General features: G+C 35.0%; 4 protein-coding genes across 8 annotated transcripts in view; 2 read left to right on the top strand and 2 right to left on the bottom strand.

Annotated features, from left to right (window-relative positions):
- Positions 1 to 1,090, top strand: part of LOC111485521 (non-specific lipid transfer protein GPI-anchored 2-like) — a 1,906-nt gene extending 816 nt beyond the window's left edge. The window contains exons 2-3 of the mRNA XM_023132449.1: positions 660 to 722; positions 814 to 1,090. Coding sequence (XP_022988217.1) covers positions 660 to 722; positions 814 to 968 — 218 coding nt within the window. The 3' untranslated portion in view covers positions 969 to 1,090. The remainder of the gene's footprint in view (positions 1 to 659; positions 723 to 813) is intronic.
- Positions 1 to 4,563, bottom strand: part of LOC111485476 (protein ROOT PRIMORDIUM DEFECTIVE 1) — a 4,894-nt gene extending 331 nt beyond the window's left edge. The window contains exons 1-6 of one of the 5 annotated variants that reach the window (XR_002718670.1): positions 4,474 to 4,557; positions 4,238 to 4,331; positions 2,140 to 2,226; positions 1,836 to 1,939; positions 1,183 to 1,302; positions 641 to 1,026 (exon numbers count right to left, since the gene is read on the bottom strand). Coding sequence is in view for 2 of the 5 variants with exons in the window: in XM_023132378.1 (XP_022988146.1) it covers positions 2,685 to 3,878 (1,194 nt within the window). In the remaining 3 variants the exon portion in view is untranslated. The other 4 variants (XR_002718669.1, XR_002718671.1, XM_023132378.1 and 1 more) reach the window with 4 other exon arrangements.
- A 1,717-nt stretch (positions 4,564 to 6,280) lies between these two features.
- Positions 6,281 to 11,835, top strand: LOC111485415 (T-complex protein 1 subunit eta). The gene is made up of 14 exons (XM_023132293.1): positions 6,281 to 6,439; positions 6,583 to 6,843; positions 7,739 to 7,864; positions 7,948 to 8,151; positions 8,783 to 8,952; positions 9,032 to 9,167; positions 9,367 to 9,483; positions 9,591 to 9,710; positions 9,800 to 9,898; positions 9,994 to 10,083; positions 10,793 to 10,880; positions 11,102 to 11,190; positions 11,279 to 11,353; positions 11,456 to 11,835. Exons 1-14 carry the CDS (start codon positions 6,425 to 6,427, stop codon positions 11,549 to 11,551), a joined length of 1,686 nt encoding a protein of 561 aa, XP_022988061.1. The 5' UTR covers positions 6,281 to 6,424; the 3' UTR covers positions 11,552 to 11,835.
- Positions 11,836 to 14,237: 2,402 nt separating this feature from the next.
- LOC111485456 (F-box/kelch-repeat protein At5g26960-like) lies at positions 14,238 to 15,818 on the bottom strand. The gene has a single exon (XM_023132345.1). It carries the CDS (start codon positions 15,743 to 15,745, stop codon positions 14,405 to 14,407), a length of 1,341 nt encoding a protein of 446 aa, XP_022988113.1. The 5' UTR covers positions 15,746 to 15,818; the 3' UTR covers positions 14,238 to 14,404.
- Between the last annotated feature and the right edge of the window lie 1,391 nt (positions 15,819 to 17,209).

Raw genomic sequence — 17,209 nt, 5'->3', positions numbered from 1 at the left:
TTAAAATACCAATTTTAATCTTCTTCTTTTTTTTTTTTTTTTTTTTTCTATTTAATGGAATTTTTCAATTATGATTCAAATTTATATTCCATGATTTTTCAATTTTTCAATCCTTTAAAATGCATAAGGTTTCCACGATCTTATAAAATGTAGTTTGTTCTTCCGACCAAGATATCATAGGCATATTATTTTAGAAAGGTATAATTAAACATATAATTACAAGCATAACAATTTAAATTAATTTATATAAAGATGAACTTATAAATCGGAGATCAAATTATTACAAAACTAAATCTAAACTGGATTGTACTAAAGTTGAAGGATTAAATTGTTATTTTACGAAAACAGAAGCATTTTTTAATACCAAGTTCAAGTTTAAGACCATTTTAAAAATAATCAAACAAACATTTTTTTAATATTAAGATCATGGAAATGGAAAGTTCAAAAACATTCTTAGAACAATCAAACAAACATAAACTAATTTATTACCAAATGACTTTTATGTTTCAAATTTGCAACAAACATGAACGAAGAACATGCTAGTTTCTCCCTCCATGAAAAAATTCAAATAAATTTTGAGGCTTAGATTAGTTTTAAAAGCAGTAATTATCATGATAAGAGGGAGGTTCGTAGCTCAAACCTGCTTGTTTTGAATGCAGTTTTGGGATTTCCAGTGGGATCAAATAGTCCAGCATCAGCCCCAGCCCCAGCACCAGGACCAGGTACTAAATCTTCCATACCCTACATTCTAAGTTCATGGTTTGAGACTATTCTTAACGAAAATTTCGTTGTTAAATGTTAAAACGTACCTAGGTGTTCAACCACAGGACAATGGAGGCTCCGCCATCCCCGGCACCCCAGGAAGCAGCGGGAATAGGGCTTCGAGCATCAACCGCCTTCATCTCGCATTTCCACTTGGCATAGCCTTAGGATTTCTTTCGACGCTTCTCTATCCGAAATATCTTTGATTGTCTGTTATTGTTTGCCAATTCTTCTGTCTTTCCTTTTCAGTTCATATGTATTGTACTGAGATATTTTCATGATTGTTAGGCAATAAAATGTTAGTTTCTATTGAAATATTTGGTTGAAACTACCTGTACTTGTAGCTTGTAATAAGGTGCATGTTTCTGTGATGATGAAGATTGGAAAAACAAGTTTTAGAGGGTATCAAGAAGACATTACCATGTAAGTTGAGACCATAGCAACGCCATCGACATTTTGTATGCATATTATCCACTGCTCAATGGAACAAATATTGGGCGAATGGATCAACAATCCTCGAAGTTCTCATCTCTAGACTTGCTGCATGACAAAATATAGATATAGCAATGAACATTATTTGAGATAAAAGAACATGATTTGCTAAAAAAGCACCGTTCTTTCTTTAGAAATCATATATCGGTGGGAGAAGGAACAAAATATTCTTTATAAGGGTGTGGAAAACTCTCCCTAACAAAACACGTTTTAAAATCGTGAAGCTGACTGCAATATATAATGGGCCAAAGCAGACAATATTTGCTAGCGATGGACTTGTACTATTATAATTGGCATCAAAGCTAAGCATTAGGTGGTGTGTCAACAAGAGCGCTGGGCCTCCAAAGAGGTAGATTGAGAGATCCTACATCGGTTGGAGAGGATAACAAAACATTCTTAATGAGAGTGTGAAAACCTCTCCCTAGCATACGCCTTTTAAAATCGTGAAGCTGACGATGATACGTAACGGACAACATCAGCACCAGCTGGCTTAAGCTATTACATGTCATTTTATAATAATAAAGCATACAAATGGGAAGAGGATTTATTCTTTAAAGTGAAGTGAAACGAGAATGCCATACCCAAAAATGGAAAAGAGACGTCCCAAGTGAGCAAGCATATTCATCGATTCCTTTCCTTCAAACTTCTATAGTACAACCAAGAGGCGGCAGGGAAACTCAACGGACTACATGTCAAAGTGTTCAATAAATTGAGGCAGATAATGAAGATGCAATGGAAATGTATAAGGAGGCGTATTAAACTTGAATAAGACGCATCTGTGTGAATGAAGGAAGCTTTGTTCAGAAGAGCATAATTGCCAGCAGATCACAAAGACGCATTTCAGACTTCCAAATCAGGTTGTTCAACTTCTCCAATAATGCTTACCTATATTAAAAATTGAATTACTCGCCAGTTGCTAGAGAAGTTGCCGGGAAGGTTCAATCCCCACGCTCTTTGTGCTTCGATCCTTCCCTAAAAGAATGATGTTCATACCTGTAAGAAGATGCAGCAAACAGCCCATTCTCCAAGTATTCTATATTCAAGAAGGGTTGTCATATTGGAAATTAAAGACCAACAACTCCAATACATTCAATGTGAGATCCAACATCGATTGGGGAGGAAAATGAAGCATTCTTTATAAGGGTGTAGAAACCTCTCCGTAGAAGACGCATTTTAAAAACCTCGAGGGAAAGCCTAAAAGAGAAAGCCTAAAGAAAACAATATCTGCTAGCGGTGGACTTCAAATTCCATAACGTAAGCGTTCATCTCTCCACCATTCTGCACTTACATAAACAAAATAAAGCATTCTCCTTTGTGTTGTCAGATACACAATGTATCACAAATTTCTGCCCAACAATGATTTCACCGACTGTGGAGCCATTAGTGAGCTTTGAAACACTTATTGAAAGACTATAAATATTGTCCTTTATTCATTTGTTATCTAGAGGAAAGTCACCATCTTCATTGTGAATTTGATCTACCTTCTGTCTTAAGTTGCTAGGAGGTAAACCACGACGCCCCATATCAACAAAATCTAGGAGTTTTCTCCTTACAGTATAAACTGGATTTGGATCTATTAGACACCCCCTCTCATAAGCTTCTCTTAGAAAAACGGTATGTCTCTTTCCCTTGGTTGATAAATAAAATATCCCAGGATGATCCAAGAACAGATCTCTTATATTTAATTCAATGCCAAACCATTTCCTAAAATGGCTGATCTTCTCTACTTCCACCATCTTTTCCACAGTCAAAGTCATGAATTCGTGAATAATTGAAACTGCTCGTTTTTCCAGTGCTATAGCAGTGTTCCCATACTTGTTACTGTCGAGTGTTCCCTCGTATGGTCCGGTATATGGACACCTTTGCCAATCCTTAACCTTGGCCTTGAAAGTTTTTCTCAACCGCATCCCTGGAGGATAGCTATGTTTAAAACTATACTTGATTTCTGTCTCGTCAATGGTACATCCGTCTTTACAACACTGAGTAACTCTCCATTCATCGACAGCTGCTTGGAAATGATTTCTCGGAATGTCATCGACCAACTTCAAAAAATGAGTGTTTGGTTCATGTGCATCACAAAGCTGAAAAATATGAGAGTTTTTCGATATCACACAGTCCTCAAAATTGTCAGGGAGGCCAAACTCCCTCCATACCTTGTAAATTGCACGCAGTGGTAACATCTTAGAATTCGACATTGATAAAAGCCGGACTAATCTACCAACAACCTGAGGCAATGAAGCATTGATAGCATCTGCTTCTTCACAAACTATATGGATGGCAGTATCTGTTAATTTGCAAAATGGTTGAGTCTTGTTTGGATCATAGAATATGTGGAATATATGAGGGTATTTGCGAAGGAAGGAGGCAGCACCACGGTTGAGATGGAGCTTCTGGGAAAGCCTCAAAAGGAATTCTAGAGATACCGATTGATTCCTCGGATTAGCAAGGATAAGATCTTGGACAGCAACCACTTTTAGAAGATTTTTGTACCTATCCATCAGTTTCTCAAACGTAGGATCTCTAGCTCTTGATGCAACATATTGGGAAGACGTTGTTTTACATCTAACAAACATATTGAGATAATGGTACCTTTTTGGAATGGATCTAAATATTTGAGGTCCCATTTTAATGCACAAATTGCCCTAACAGCCCCTTGTCTCACAATACACTACTGATTTCTTCGCATACAAATGCAGGCATCACCTCTTTCATGAACAGCCAAATATAGAAGCCTCAAAAAATATCTGATACTTCAAATTAAATCAAAGCATTGGCACGAGAGAAGTTCATACTACCAGAGCACTAATTTTCTAAGTGAACTAACGCAAAAACTCAGCCCAACACAGATTTCAGATCAAGGCAATGGCTAATATCCACTATTTAAAATCCCTCAACAAATCCACGAACTTCAAGAGAAATCCAGAGTTAGAAAATGCTTGGAAAATGATTTACACATTCAGTTTTCAGTACGGCTTCCACTTACCCCGGCATACCTGCGTCCCAATGGAGCTTGTGAAAGCCTTCGACGACATTAAGAAGATAATCGAGGCCTCTTGTATCAATGAAAACTCCTCGCGCTGTGAAACAAACAGATGTTGTTTGAATCAATCGACATGAATAAATCAAAATGTGAGTGAAAAATCAAGAAAGATTGAATTGGGAATTTCTTCATTGACAATGAACAGAGAGCAGAAGGAACAAGGAAAGCAAGCAAACAACCTGAAAATCATACATTGAAATGCAAACCCTAATTTGAGAGAGCTCTTTTTTTTTTCCCCCCTTAATCGCCGACGAACTCTAATTCACTTTCTAATTTTATTTTTAATTTTTAATTACTTATAATTTATTTGTTTCATTTTCCACTTTATAATTCAAATTCAAATTTTATTTTTTATTTTTAAATTAAATATTCTTCCATTTTGCACTTTATTTCAAAAACAACTATGAATTTTTTTTTTTAATGTTTCAATAATATACCCTTAATTTAAGGAAAAAAAATATATAAAAAATACATTTAAACTTTAAATATTTTTTTAAAAATACCTTTTTAACATTAAAAAATACTTTTAATTTTTAAAAAAAAATTCATAAATATATTTACTGATAGTACCATAATTAAAAAAATGCTCATGAAATTTTGAAATCCACATAAAAAAAATATTGGAGATAATATATGAGGTGTTGATAGATTGTTTCGGTTCATATATTCGTGATAAAGATTCTTGTACAAGTGTCAGACTGAAGATCTGAAAGTCGCGTATTTGATCCACGCTCACCGCATGTGTTTAAGAGTAGAATTTTAAATGCAAGTGCTAGAAAAAAGTTCTGTGCTCGATTGATTATGTTATATGTGGAGAGTATAAATTTAAGAGTACAAAGTGCTCGAAAAGTTTTGTAATCGATTTGAAGGTCACGTGTTCGATTTATGCTCGTGCCACGTGTTTTACAAAAATCAAGTCTTCATAATTTAACGATAAGAGTTTTTATATTAATTTAAGAGTATAAAGTGTTCGAAAAAAGTTTTGTGCTTGATTGACTATGTTATATGAGAGTTATGCGGGGATAGCACAGTTGGAAGACTGAAAATCTAAAGGGCGTGTTCGATTACGATAAGAATATAATTTTTTTTATATTAATTTAAGAGTATAAAAGTGCTCGAAACAAGTTCCGTACTCGATTGACTGTGTTATAAGATGGTTATGCGAGGATAGCTCAGTTGGGAGAGCGTCGTGTTCGATCCACGCTCACTGCAAAAATCAAGTATTCAAGTATAAAGTGCTTGAAAAAAGTTTTGTACTCAATTGATTATGTTATATGAATGTTATGCGGGATAGCTCAAGTCTGAGAGTGTCAGACTGAAGATCTAAAGGTCGCGTGTTTGATCCATACTCACTGCATGACATGAAAGTCTTCATAATTAAACATTACTTTTATATTAATTTAAGAGTATAAAGTGCTCGAAAAAAGTTTCGTACTCGATTGACTGTGTTATATGAGGGTTATGCGGGGATAGCTTAGTTGGGAGAGTGTCAGACTGAAGATCTAAAAGTCGCATGTTCTATACGCTCACGGCATGTTTTACAAGAATCAAGTCTTCATAATTTAATGATAAAAGTAATCATGGGGACTTCATGCATTTATGTATGTCACGTGTATCGAGATACGAACGTGTACTTTCGATATTTATGTTCGCCATGATATCATGTGGGTCTTTTTCTTTTATGGTGTTCAATGACGTGTTAGCTCGTTTAGCTTGATCAAGCTAGACCCGAAACGTGAAAGAGCTCAAGGGCATGCTATGGTTTTAAAGGATACGTCCTATCATGTATGTGTGTTTACATTACCGATGAATGCTGAAATTACTATAGAAATTAAGATAGGACAGTAGCTTTGGATGATGAAAGTCTCATATCGGCTAATTTAGGAAATGATGATGGGTTTATAATAAGGAATACTCTCTCTATTTATACGAAGCATTTTGGGAAGTCTAAAGCAAAATGATGAGAATTTATTGACATATTAAGTAATTTAAAAATAGAAAAGACTCGGAAGTTAGAAAGCTTTGGCGCACAAAGGCTCCTTCCCCGACTCACCACAAAACCCTAGAGACCAACACGAACACTAGCAGCATCTTAACTTCCGTGCTACTCCCACCTCCGTATCTCCAACAATGGCAGCCATGCTGGTAAGCTCTCCCAATCTCGCCTTCTTCTTTCTCCTTCTCGCATGAGATTTGCTGTTTTTTTTTTCCTTTTTTTTTTTTTTCTTTTTTTTTTTCCCATTTCCTTCACTATATCTGACTCTGTGTTTGTCGTTGAAAATGTACAGCAACCTCAGATCATACTGCTGAAAGAGGGAACAGATACTTCCCAAGGCAAGGCGCAGTTGGTGAGCAACATCAATGCCTGCACAGCTGTGGCTGATGTGGTGCGTACCACCTTGGGACCTAGAGGTATGGACAAACTCATACACGACGATAAGGGAAATGTCACCATTTCCAATGATGGTGCTACCATTATGAAGCTTCTCGATATTGTTCATCCTGCCGCTAAGATCCTCGTGGACATCGCTAAGTCGCAGGACTCCGAGGTATTGTTCTGGTCTTTTCGTTATTCTTTCTTGTATATTTTGGTACTGCTGCTCGAACTGTTGTGTTTGATTCATGACTTCTTGTTTGTTTTGGCATAGAGATATTGGAATGATTAGTAACTTAATCTTCGTTTTTTGTTATGTGATTAGCTCTTTTTGGTACTTGCGTTTCTCAATTTGTATTGATTTATTGCAAATCAATTTTAAAGTGATATGAAGTGCCGATATTAACTTCTTTATATCATATTTTATTGACAATATTACATTGTGGAAGGGTGGAGATGATTCTTCTTGTCACGTTCAGTAAGGGTGCTGAAAATGAGAAGATGTGAGGTTTTTAGCCATCGAGCTATCGTTTTTGTTGATAAAAAACAACTCCCTATAAAGTTTAAGAGTAGTTGCATGTTCATTTTTCCCCTTCTCCATTGCAGCAGGCAAGTAAAACAGGCTTTGGGACCTTAACCGACCATTGTTTATTTTATTTTATTTTTTAAAATTAACATTCCGGTTCTGTCTGATCTCGGATGTGAAATCAAGATTTTCTGTAAAGATTAACGATTTACTTCACATATTTCTGTTCAAGAAACGGAGACATTGGCTTTTGTGTGCTTGATTATTTTCACGTACCTCGAGTGGCATATTGAAATTTAATAAGCTTAAGAAATCTTTTGTTCTCTATCACAAAGGATCAAGTATTCTTGAAATTTTGGGTAATAGTTTCTTATATGCTCCCACTATTGTTATTATATTTTTTTATTGGCTCAAGTTTTTCTATTTACTCCATCGTCCTTCCCTAGAAACTAAAGGGGGGAAAAAAGGAAAAATGAAAAATGACACTTTATATATGATCAAAGTGATGGGATTGTTCACGTAACTTCTTAATACTGTGTTCCAGGTTGGTGATGGGACAACAACTGTTGTTCTTCTCGCTGCTGAGTTCTTGAAGGAGGCCAAGCCTTTTATTGAGGATGGAGTCCACTCTCAAAATTTAATACGAAGCTATCGGGCTGCAAGCCAATTGGTCTGTGATTTTAGTTTCCCTCACTGTTACATTTATCGGCTGGATGGTATCCTAACTCTCCTCTGATTGGGTTTGTTTGGTAGGCAATTGAGAAAGTAAAAGAGTTGGCAACCAGTATAGAGGGGAAGAGCTTGGAGGAAAAGAAAAGCTTGTTGGGTAAATGTGCTGCGACAACACTTTCATCTAAGCTCATTGGTGGTGAGAAGGATTTCTTTGCATCAATGGTTGTTGATGCTGTTATTGCAATTGGCAATGAAGATAGGCTAAATATGATTGGTATAAAGAAGGTGTGTACACTCATGTAATTCTTTTACATTCTTCATTGTTTTGCTCCATGGGTACAGATAACAGTCTGGTGCAACATAGAATCAGCCTGCTGTGCAGTATTATAATTTGTATTTTGACTTTTCTGAACTGAAGATGCCTAGCTAAATTGTCAACTTTGAAAGATCATGTGGGATAGTGATTTATTTATGTATGATACTGTGATATATACTGTATTTCTTTAATTAACATTTAAAAATAATATAAGGTGTTGTTAAACGCCTTCTGTGAACTTGAGGCAGTATGAAATAGTTATTTGTTCTTAGGTGCCCTAGATCTTGAGGATTACAATGTCTAATTGTACCTTCTGCGTAATGCTTATTTTCAGCTGTTAAATTTTTCAGCGTTATGTTTGGTAGAGGTCAACTTTTGGCTCATTTCTTTATGCAATTCTGACCATTCTCTGCATTTAAACAGTGTTTCTGTTGAAACCTTCAGACTCAAAATTATTTTTCGAAGTTATTTATTTATATGTAATTTTTGGTTCTTTTATAGTTACTCTTTTATTATGTTTCACCTTGAGTTAATTTTAATGAAAGGCTGGTACATTTGCCAAATGGTTATGCTCTGTTGGAATTTTTATGTGCTTGTCAGGTTCCTGGAGGGACTATGCGTGACTCCTTCCTGGTAAATGGTGTTGCCTTCAAGAAGACATTTTCTTATGCAGGTTTTGAACAGCAGCCAAAGAAGTTTTTAAATCCAAAGATTCTCTTGCTAAATATTGAATTGGAACTGAAATCAGAGAAAGAAAATGCTGAGATACGGTAGGATTCATTTTACAGACTTCCACCCCCCGCCTGTGTCTTTTTTGACTACTAAACTTCCAGAAATTGTTTTTTGTAGGCTTTCTGATCCATCGCAGTATCAGTCCATTGTTGATGCAGAATGGAATATTATTTATGAAAAGTTAGACAAATGTGTAGAGAGTGGAGCCAAGGTTGTTCTTTCGCGTTTGGCTATTGGTGATCTTGCCACACAGGTTGTTATTTGTCTTTCCCCACAATTATTGCATCTCCAGTATTCTTGGTAGTCAGAAAAGCCCTTATGTCAAAGAAATAAGATTCTAGACAATGTACATTGTGAAGGAAGTAATTTCTATTGAAATATTAAGAAGTATCATCACCTTTCATTCAGTAAAGTTGCCTATGAATCCATATCAACGGTTTACTTTTTAACAGTATTTTGCAGACCGAGATATTTTCTGTGCTGGCCGTGTGGCTGAGGAAGATCTACATAGGGTTGCTGCTGCAACTGGTGGAACTGTACAGACATCTGTCAACAACGTTATTGATGAGGTACACATGTTTTCTGCTATAGTAATTTTATGTAATTGTATAGGAACTTATGTTCTTGGTGTTCCTCTGTTTTTCATGTGACATTACTTTACTTTGTTGGCTTAAAGGTTCTTGGGACATGTGAGGTTTTTGAGGAAAAGCAAGTTGGTAATGAAAGATATAATATATTCAGTGGTTGTCCATCAGGTAGAACAGCCACCATAGTCCTTCGAGGTGGAGCTGATCAGGTATGGCTTTTGTTGAAAACATCAAATTGAATATATCACATTGTGTTTGCTAATTATTCTGAATTTGCTACACTTCTATTATCATTTAGTTTATTGAAGAAGCAGAACGTAGCTTGCACGATGCAATCATGATTGTTAGAAGAGCAATGAAGAATTCTACTGTTGTTGCTGGAGGCGGAGCAATTGATGTATGTTTACTATTTCAGTTAGAGCTTAATTTGACCGTTTGTCTTTGATTTAAATATCCCTTCTCGCTTTTTTTCTACCAATCACTTTGTTGCAGATGGAGATCAGTCGATATTTGAGGCAACATGCACGCACAATAGCTGGCAAGTCTCAGCTTTTCATCAACTCATATGCCAAAGCCCTTGAGGTAGATCAGTATCCTCTCGCTTATTTTTTCTACTTGAGTTTTTATGTTGTGTAGTGCCAAGACTCATTGATGACTATTTTGGAGTTAGATTGGAAAGATTTAAAATTCTCTGAAACTAAATGCAACTGTAAGCACAGAACATCATTCCTTCGTTTGGAAATTTTGAGTGCCAAAGTTTCTTTTAAAGACCAGAACATACTGTATACTACCATCACTGCTTGCCTGCACATCCTTGGTTGACGAATCCATTTATTTAAACGATGCTCTGATTTCATTGCACAGCTCTATCTTGTGTCTTTGGCTGTTGAAAATAAATTTTTTACCTCCCGTTTTGAAACGTTTGTTATTTAAATATTTGTTCCTGGCCTTGCTGCCTGATAAATTTGAGTTGGGCACTTCTTTGCCTATTAAAAGGGTTAGGAAATTAATGAAAAATGTATCCTATACGAATAGAATGGAAAGGTAAGGGCTGGGTGTTCTACAAATTAGTATACATTCTTTTGACATTCTTTTACCTCCAGGATATTGTTTATGATATAATCGTCCCCCACTCATACTTGAACATTATCAACTCATCCTTGCTGAATGATAATTCTGGAAACATGAACAATGTTTCTCTTCTTAATGCTAATGTGTAGTAGGAGGATCTTGGTCTATTCATGGTTTTATGTGGTATACCTTACTGGGCTGTCTTGCTGTGGTCCTGCAGGTTATACCCAGACAACTGTGTGACAATGCTGGATTTGACGCTACTGATGTGCTTAACAAATTGCGACAGAAGCATGCACATCCTTCTGGTAGAATTTTTCGTCTCAAAATTGCTTGTTCTTGGCATCCTTACTTTCATTCGATTAACGGTCAAGTTTAATTAAAGTGCATGATGTGATGATCCATTTCTTTCATCCTGTTTCTTTTTGGCCTGGTTGCAATGACAATTATAGTTTGTCTGTCCTTGGATTTACTGTGCTACATCAATTTTCAAATGATTGTATAATGACATTTTGATGTTCTCAAATAGGTGAGGGTGCACCGTATGGGGTGGACATCAACACCGGTGGAGTTGCTGATTCATTTGCAAACTTCGTATGGGAACCTGCTGTTGTGAAGGTATCTGATTGCATTGACTCGTTGCTGTAAAAACAATCAGTGCCCATTGGAAGCACCTTGATTTTAAAATTTGTACCCTTGCTTGCAGATAAATGCTATTAATGCTGCTACAGAGGCAGCTTGTCTCATATTAAGCGTTGACGAAACTGTGAAGAATCCCAAGGTTATTATTTGATCGAGTAACTCTGTTTTGCGATTTCTTTTTTGCTCAGTCATGTGTTACTAATAACGATTCTCCCCCCTCCTCCTACCTTTATCATGCCAGTCCGAGAGTGCACAGGGAGAAGCTGCTGCCAGTGCCATGGGCGGAAGACGTGGTGGCGCTGCATTCCGTGGCCGTGGACGTGGAATGCGAAGATAATAAGCTTCATTCAACTCTTGCTGGCGAGAAGCACGGTTTGGTTAGTTCAATTTTTACTTCGTTGCCTTCGTGTGCTTTTCAAGTTGTACTACAACAATCAGATTTTAATCTTATTAGGCCAATACACAAAACCTTGAGTGATTTTGATTATATATAGAACTTTACAATGGAGAGTGATTTTGATGCTGCATCTGATTGCTGTTTTTTCCTTCCTTTTTGTGGACCCAACACTCATTTTGTAGTTTCGAATTATTTGTAGAGAAACCAATTTTCTTCAAGTTCTTTTCTCTCTCTGGAATTATAGTTTATATTTGGTAAGAAATGCAATTAGTTTCTTAGTTTCTATACTTTTGTCCTTCAAAATTTGAAAGGATGAATAGAATTGAAGTGAAATGTGCATATATTTATTTGATGTTGGATCTTGAATTAGATGTGTGGATGAGAGAGATGAGTGTGTGTAGCCTTCCAACAATAAAGTCTGTCATTTCCATAACTTTGCAATAATACAAACTTTAGGAAATATATGATAACATGGCCTGCATGCCAACCATACTGTCCCTTACTATTTGTACTCATTAATTATTGTGTTACCAATTATTAACTTTCCATATGTTTTCTTTCAGGAATTAAATTTATTGCTAATGTTTTTTCAGGAATTAGGTATTTTGGGTTCACATTGATATTTTTAAGGTAATGTTCAGAATTCGGAATTTTGCAATTAAAGTTTTATTTCTATGTATGAACTTCCTAATAACGATTAAAAATATCAATGTTTTTTTTTAATGTTAAGGGCTCTATTGTTCGATTATCAAAATTAAGTTGTTTTTACTTCTAAATTAGATTATAGATCTTGTTATTAGTATTCATATTGATACTACACGAGTCATTGGTTCAAGTCCAAAAGTATGTAGAACTGATTAGATACTACACGAGTCAATAGTATCTAATAAGTTTTTCTTTTCAGTTCTATTGATTTTCTATCTTTTCCATCCCACTCTATATTTATCTATATTTATTTCATTTTTTTAATTATAATTCTTTTTTACATGAAAATTTCATTTCACTTGATTATTTAGACGGATCAACTACGTACGCTATTTTCCTTGTTAGTTTCTAGTCTGTCCTAATTCGTCTGAGAGCTAAATTTTCCTCGATTATTTATCTCTATTAAGGATATTTGAGATGAGTAATATTTAACATCGAAAATTTTCAATTTTTAGATATTTCAATCCTTTCTTCCAAGAACGACCAATTTTGGATACAATTTTTTTTTTTTAATTCTATTTTGGTTTTCAAAATTTCATACTTATTTTGGTTTGGTTATGATTTTTGTCCTCAAATTTGAATGCAAAATTACAATTTTGTTTGTGTTTGATAGAGAGTTTAGGAAGGAATAATTGCGAAAATGTTGAAAGGAATTAAAATACCATTTTGGTTACATTCCGTTTAGTTCACTTTAATTCTTCATTTTTGTTTTTTGCCTTGTACTTCCAAAAAAATCTTAAATTTAGTATTCCAATTTTCTTTTTATATACATTAATTAAATAATAATAATAATAGTTTTCATTCAAAAAATAATTATATAAATATGTTTTCACGATTTATAAGTGGAATGGATACTATTTTTCATAAAAAAAAAAAAATAATAAACTAATTAAAGGGATTAGTTTTAATATTTATTAAAAATACAAAAATGTGATATTTTACCTTATAAAAAAAAAGTTAAATTCAAAGACATTTCTAATACTCAATACAAGCTTTAATTATACTTCTAAATTTAATGTTTTTTTTTCACACTTTTCTTTAGATGATTTTTACTAGAACATCCAAACAAAAAGTTTAAAAACAAAAATAACTATATACATATATATATATATATATATAAAGTTGTAACGGCTCAGATCCACCGTCCTTTTTGGGTTTTCCCTTGTAAAAACCCTTTGTTTCTTTCAATCTTTTTCAGCGTAACGAATCTTATACATATGTTGGGTTAAAATACAAAACTTATTGATTTTCACTTCCGGGCCATTTTGCAGTCAAATTCCACAGGTGTTAACAGAGGAACTTTTTTCCCTTTTTAAGACAAGGTTGTTAACTCGATTTGAAAAGTTGTCGAAGGTTTTAAAATGCGTCTATTAAAAGATGGACTTTTCCTTTTGGACTTTCCAAACTTTAAAACGCGTCTGCTAGGAAAAAGCCACTTTTTTTATTTTTAAAATTTGACTTCATGGTGATAGGCTTACCGACAAATGGTAAAGAAACGAACATAAAAAAAAAAAAAGAAAAAAAAAAGACAAAAATAAGGTTTTTATTTTTTATATTATACCATATGCTTGTTTCTTCTCAATTTCTTTACTATGGTTTCTACATCTTTTAAATAAATATTTGAATTTTTAATCAAATTCTAAATAATACAACAATTTTTTTTTTTAAAAAATAATTAGTTTGGTATATGAACCCTTATAATTTATTTTAAATTTTTTTTGGAGATTACTCAAAGTTCAAAGAAAGTTGACCATGTAAGTAATATTTTATAGTCACTCTCTTAATGAAGATTAAAAAAAAAATAAAAAATAAAAAGAATAATAATAAAAAACATGTCAGTGAAGTCAGGACCTCGAGCCTGGAAAAAAAATCCAAACCCCAATTAAAAAAAAAAAATAATAAATAAATAAAAAGAAAAAGATAAAGGATTCAAACCCCCCATGCAAATAAATCTTCAATTACTTGATCATGTTTGTTTAATTAATTGACTAATCAACCAATCGGGTATGGATTTCTCACTCGCTTTCGTGACGACCACGCGTCACTTTGGGACCTTTACCGTTTCCGTCTTGCGGTGGTGGCGCGTCATCAGCACTCGACGCACACGCAGGCAGCGCGTTGCATAACTTCCGGCATTTCCGCTCCTCTTCTCCAATCTCCGCTCTTCGTCTCGTAGATCAGTACCAAACCTTCCTTTAATCCTCTTGCGCTTCTTCCGCTTCGGCGAAGTAAATCGTCGATGCAGCCAGCGACCTGAATCAGCACCACCGTCTCTCCCACTCCGACGCAGCTGAATCTCACTGTGCTGTCCAGCCGGAACTGCGGCGGGAGCGGCGGACTTTTTATTCTGTACCACTCGCCGAATCCGGTGGTTTTGGTTGAGCTTTGGGTGGTGGTGTGTCTATTGGAGTTGTTAGGGCACTTTCTTTTTGCGTCGAATTTCCAGAACGAGAGCTCGACGGCGTGGCTAGCGAGGACGAAGATATGACCCGCCGCCGCACACGCCGCCACCACGCAGCCTCCTCCTGGTACTGCGCGGCTTCTCAGCCACGTACGCGCCTCCACATCGTACATATCCATGGAGCTCGCGTAGATATGAGCCTCCGATCCACCAGCGGCGCGTGATGTTAGGTTACCTGAAACTCCTCCCCCGATCTTCAATCCTCCAATCACGTAGAACACACCGTCCACAGCGGCTCCGATACAACCGTAGCGTCTTCTCGTTGACTGAGCAACGACTTGCCAAGAGTCCGTCTCTGGATCATACATCTCCACCGCCGTCGTGGTCGCAGCACCGCCAGCGACGTAGATTCTACCGGAAATCACCGCATTGGCGAATTTCTTCCTGGAGAAATTCATTGCAGATCTGGCGGTGACCATTCCAGACCAGGTATCGTAAAGGAACATCGCATTTCGGCCAATTAGGTAAATCCTAGGTCCAATGGCAGAGAGGCGCGCGTGAGAGAGCAATCCATAGAAATTACTAAGGAACAAACTCTCCTTGGCTCTGAACAGCGCAACCTTCCACAATCCGCCGTCTCGGAAGTTGAAACTCGCTGCAAATAGGCCGTAATTAGTTGCAGAAACAGCATAAACAGTATCCTCCAAATGACCGCGAAGACGGCGAAGATCGACAAACGAAGAGGAAAGCAGAAGTCGAGACCACTGACGGCAAACGAGAGAAACGGAAGGAAGAGATGCGGACGGAACTCTGGAAAGGCACTCCAAAAGAAGGTCGTCGGGAAGGGAGGAGACGGCGGCAGGGGGTGGGGGTAGGTGATTCGCCGTGATATTAGTAGTTTCGAAGCAAGATTTGGAGTGGAGAGGGACGGTGGCGGAGGAATCGTTAGGGTTAGGGAAGCAAGATTTGATGAACCAGGAGAAATGGCGAGAGTTTGAGCCGGAGTTGTCCGACGCCATTGACGCCATTAGAGAAGAACCAAAGCTTTTAGCATCCAAATTTTGTTCCTCTCTCTTTGTGTGGCTATCAAAATCACAGAAATTCAGAATTTCCCAAAAAAAAAAAAAATTATATTATATTATATTATTTATTATTATTATTTTTTTGCCTACTATACAATTATATATATACGTATTTTTTATTTAATTTTCTAATTAATCTTTTATTAAAAATAAAATTTAATTAGTTTAAATAAATGTTTGAAATTAAATAAATAAATAAATATTTTATCAATTTGAATAAATGACTCGAACCAACCAACTAAAAAAATTTGTAATTGAATTGGGTCGGATTATTATTCAATAAAAGTAATTTTTGTTGAAAAAATTTACGACTCCAACGATTAATTTAGTTCTTACCGCACAACAACGAACACTACTGCTTCATTCAAAGTATTAGTAATATTTTTTATATGTTGACGTTTGAATTTTTATCGGTCCTCGATTTAAACCTTTATTATATTATATTCTAAAAGAACGTATTAAAAGTGTCAATATAAAAGGAAAAGTATTGAAAAGATAAAATATTTGATGTTAAATAATTTTTTTTAAATTTTTTTATTTTGACAAGAATCTTATCCTTTAGATTCTCGTTTCTTCATTTTTATTTGTTTAGGTGAAATTACTTTATGTATCTAATAGGTCCTTGAACTTTTAATTTTGTATTTAATCCACATATTCAAGAATCTAACTTGAATAAATTTTAAATTTAATTTTAAAAAATTATTAGTAAATGTAGCAAATTAAATTTAAAAATTTAAGTGAAAGGATAAAATAAAAGATTGTTTAAAGGATAATAATTTATAATTTGAAAAATATAAGAGATTTGATTAAAAGAAAAATAATATAATAAATTGAAGAAAAAATGGCTAATTTAATTTATTTAAACCTTTAAAAAATGTTTATTTTATAATTAGATTTGCAAATAAACTAATTCATTTGATAATTATTAAACCTTACTTTAACAATTGACATGATAACATGTCTTAGATTTCTTGAAAAATACATTTTTTTAGGGTAAATTACTTTAATCAAAATCTATAATGCTAATTATTTACGATATTCATTTTAGAACTTTCGGGTAATTTTTTTTAGTTTAATGATATGTGTGTTAGACGAACACGACTCTCCACAATGATATGATATTGTCCACTTTGAGCATAAACCCAAAAGGCCTCATACCAATGGAGAGTGTATTCTTAGATTATAAACTCGTGACCATTCCCTAAATTAACTAATGTGAGACACTTCCATCCAACAATGTGGAATCGAGAACGGAATCACTGACCTTTTAATTGAAAGTATATATTATTAACCAATTGAGCCACGTTAGGTTGATGAAACCTCAAATGATAATTGTCCATTCTTTTCGTATTCAAATGATTACGAACTTATTATAAGTTGGATTAGGTTCATATTTGATAATTTATTTTT

The sequence above is a fragment of the Cucurbita maxima genome, unplaced genomic scaffold (genome assembly GCF_002738345.1).
Source record: "Cucurbita maxima cultivar Rimu unplaced genomic scaffold, Cmax_1.0 Cma_Scf00010, whole genome shotgun sequence".
Classification (NCBI taxonomy): Eukaryota; Viridiplantae; Streptophyta; class Magnoliopsida; order Cucurbitales; family Cucurbitaceae; genus Cucurbita; species Cucurbita maxima.
The sequence above is the reverse complement of the archived record's forward strand: the minus strand, read 5'-3'. Positions and strand labels throughout refer to the sequence as shown.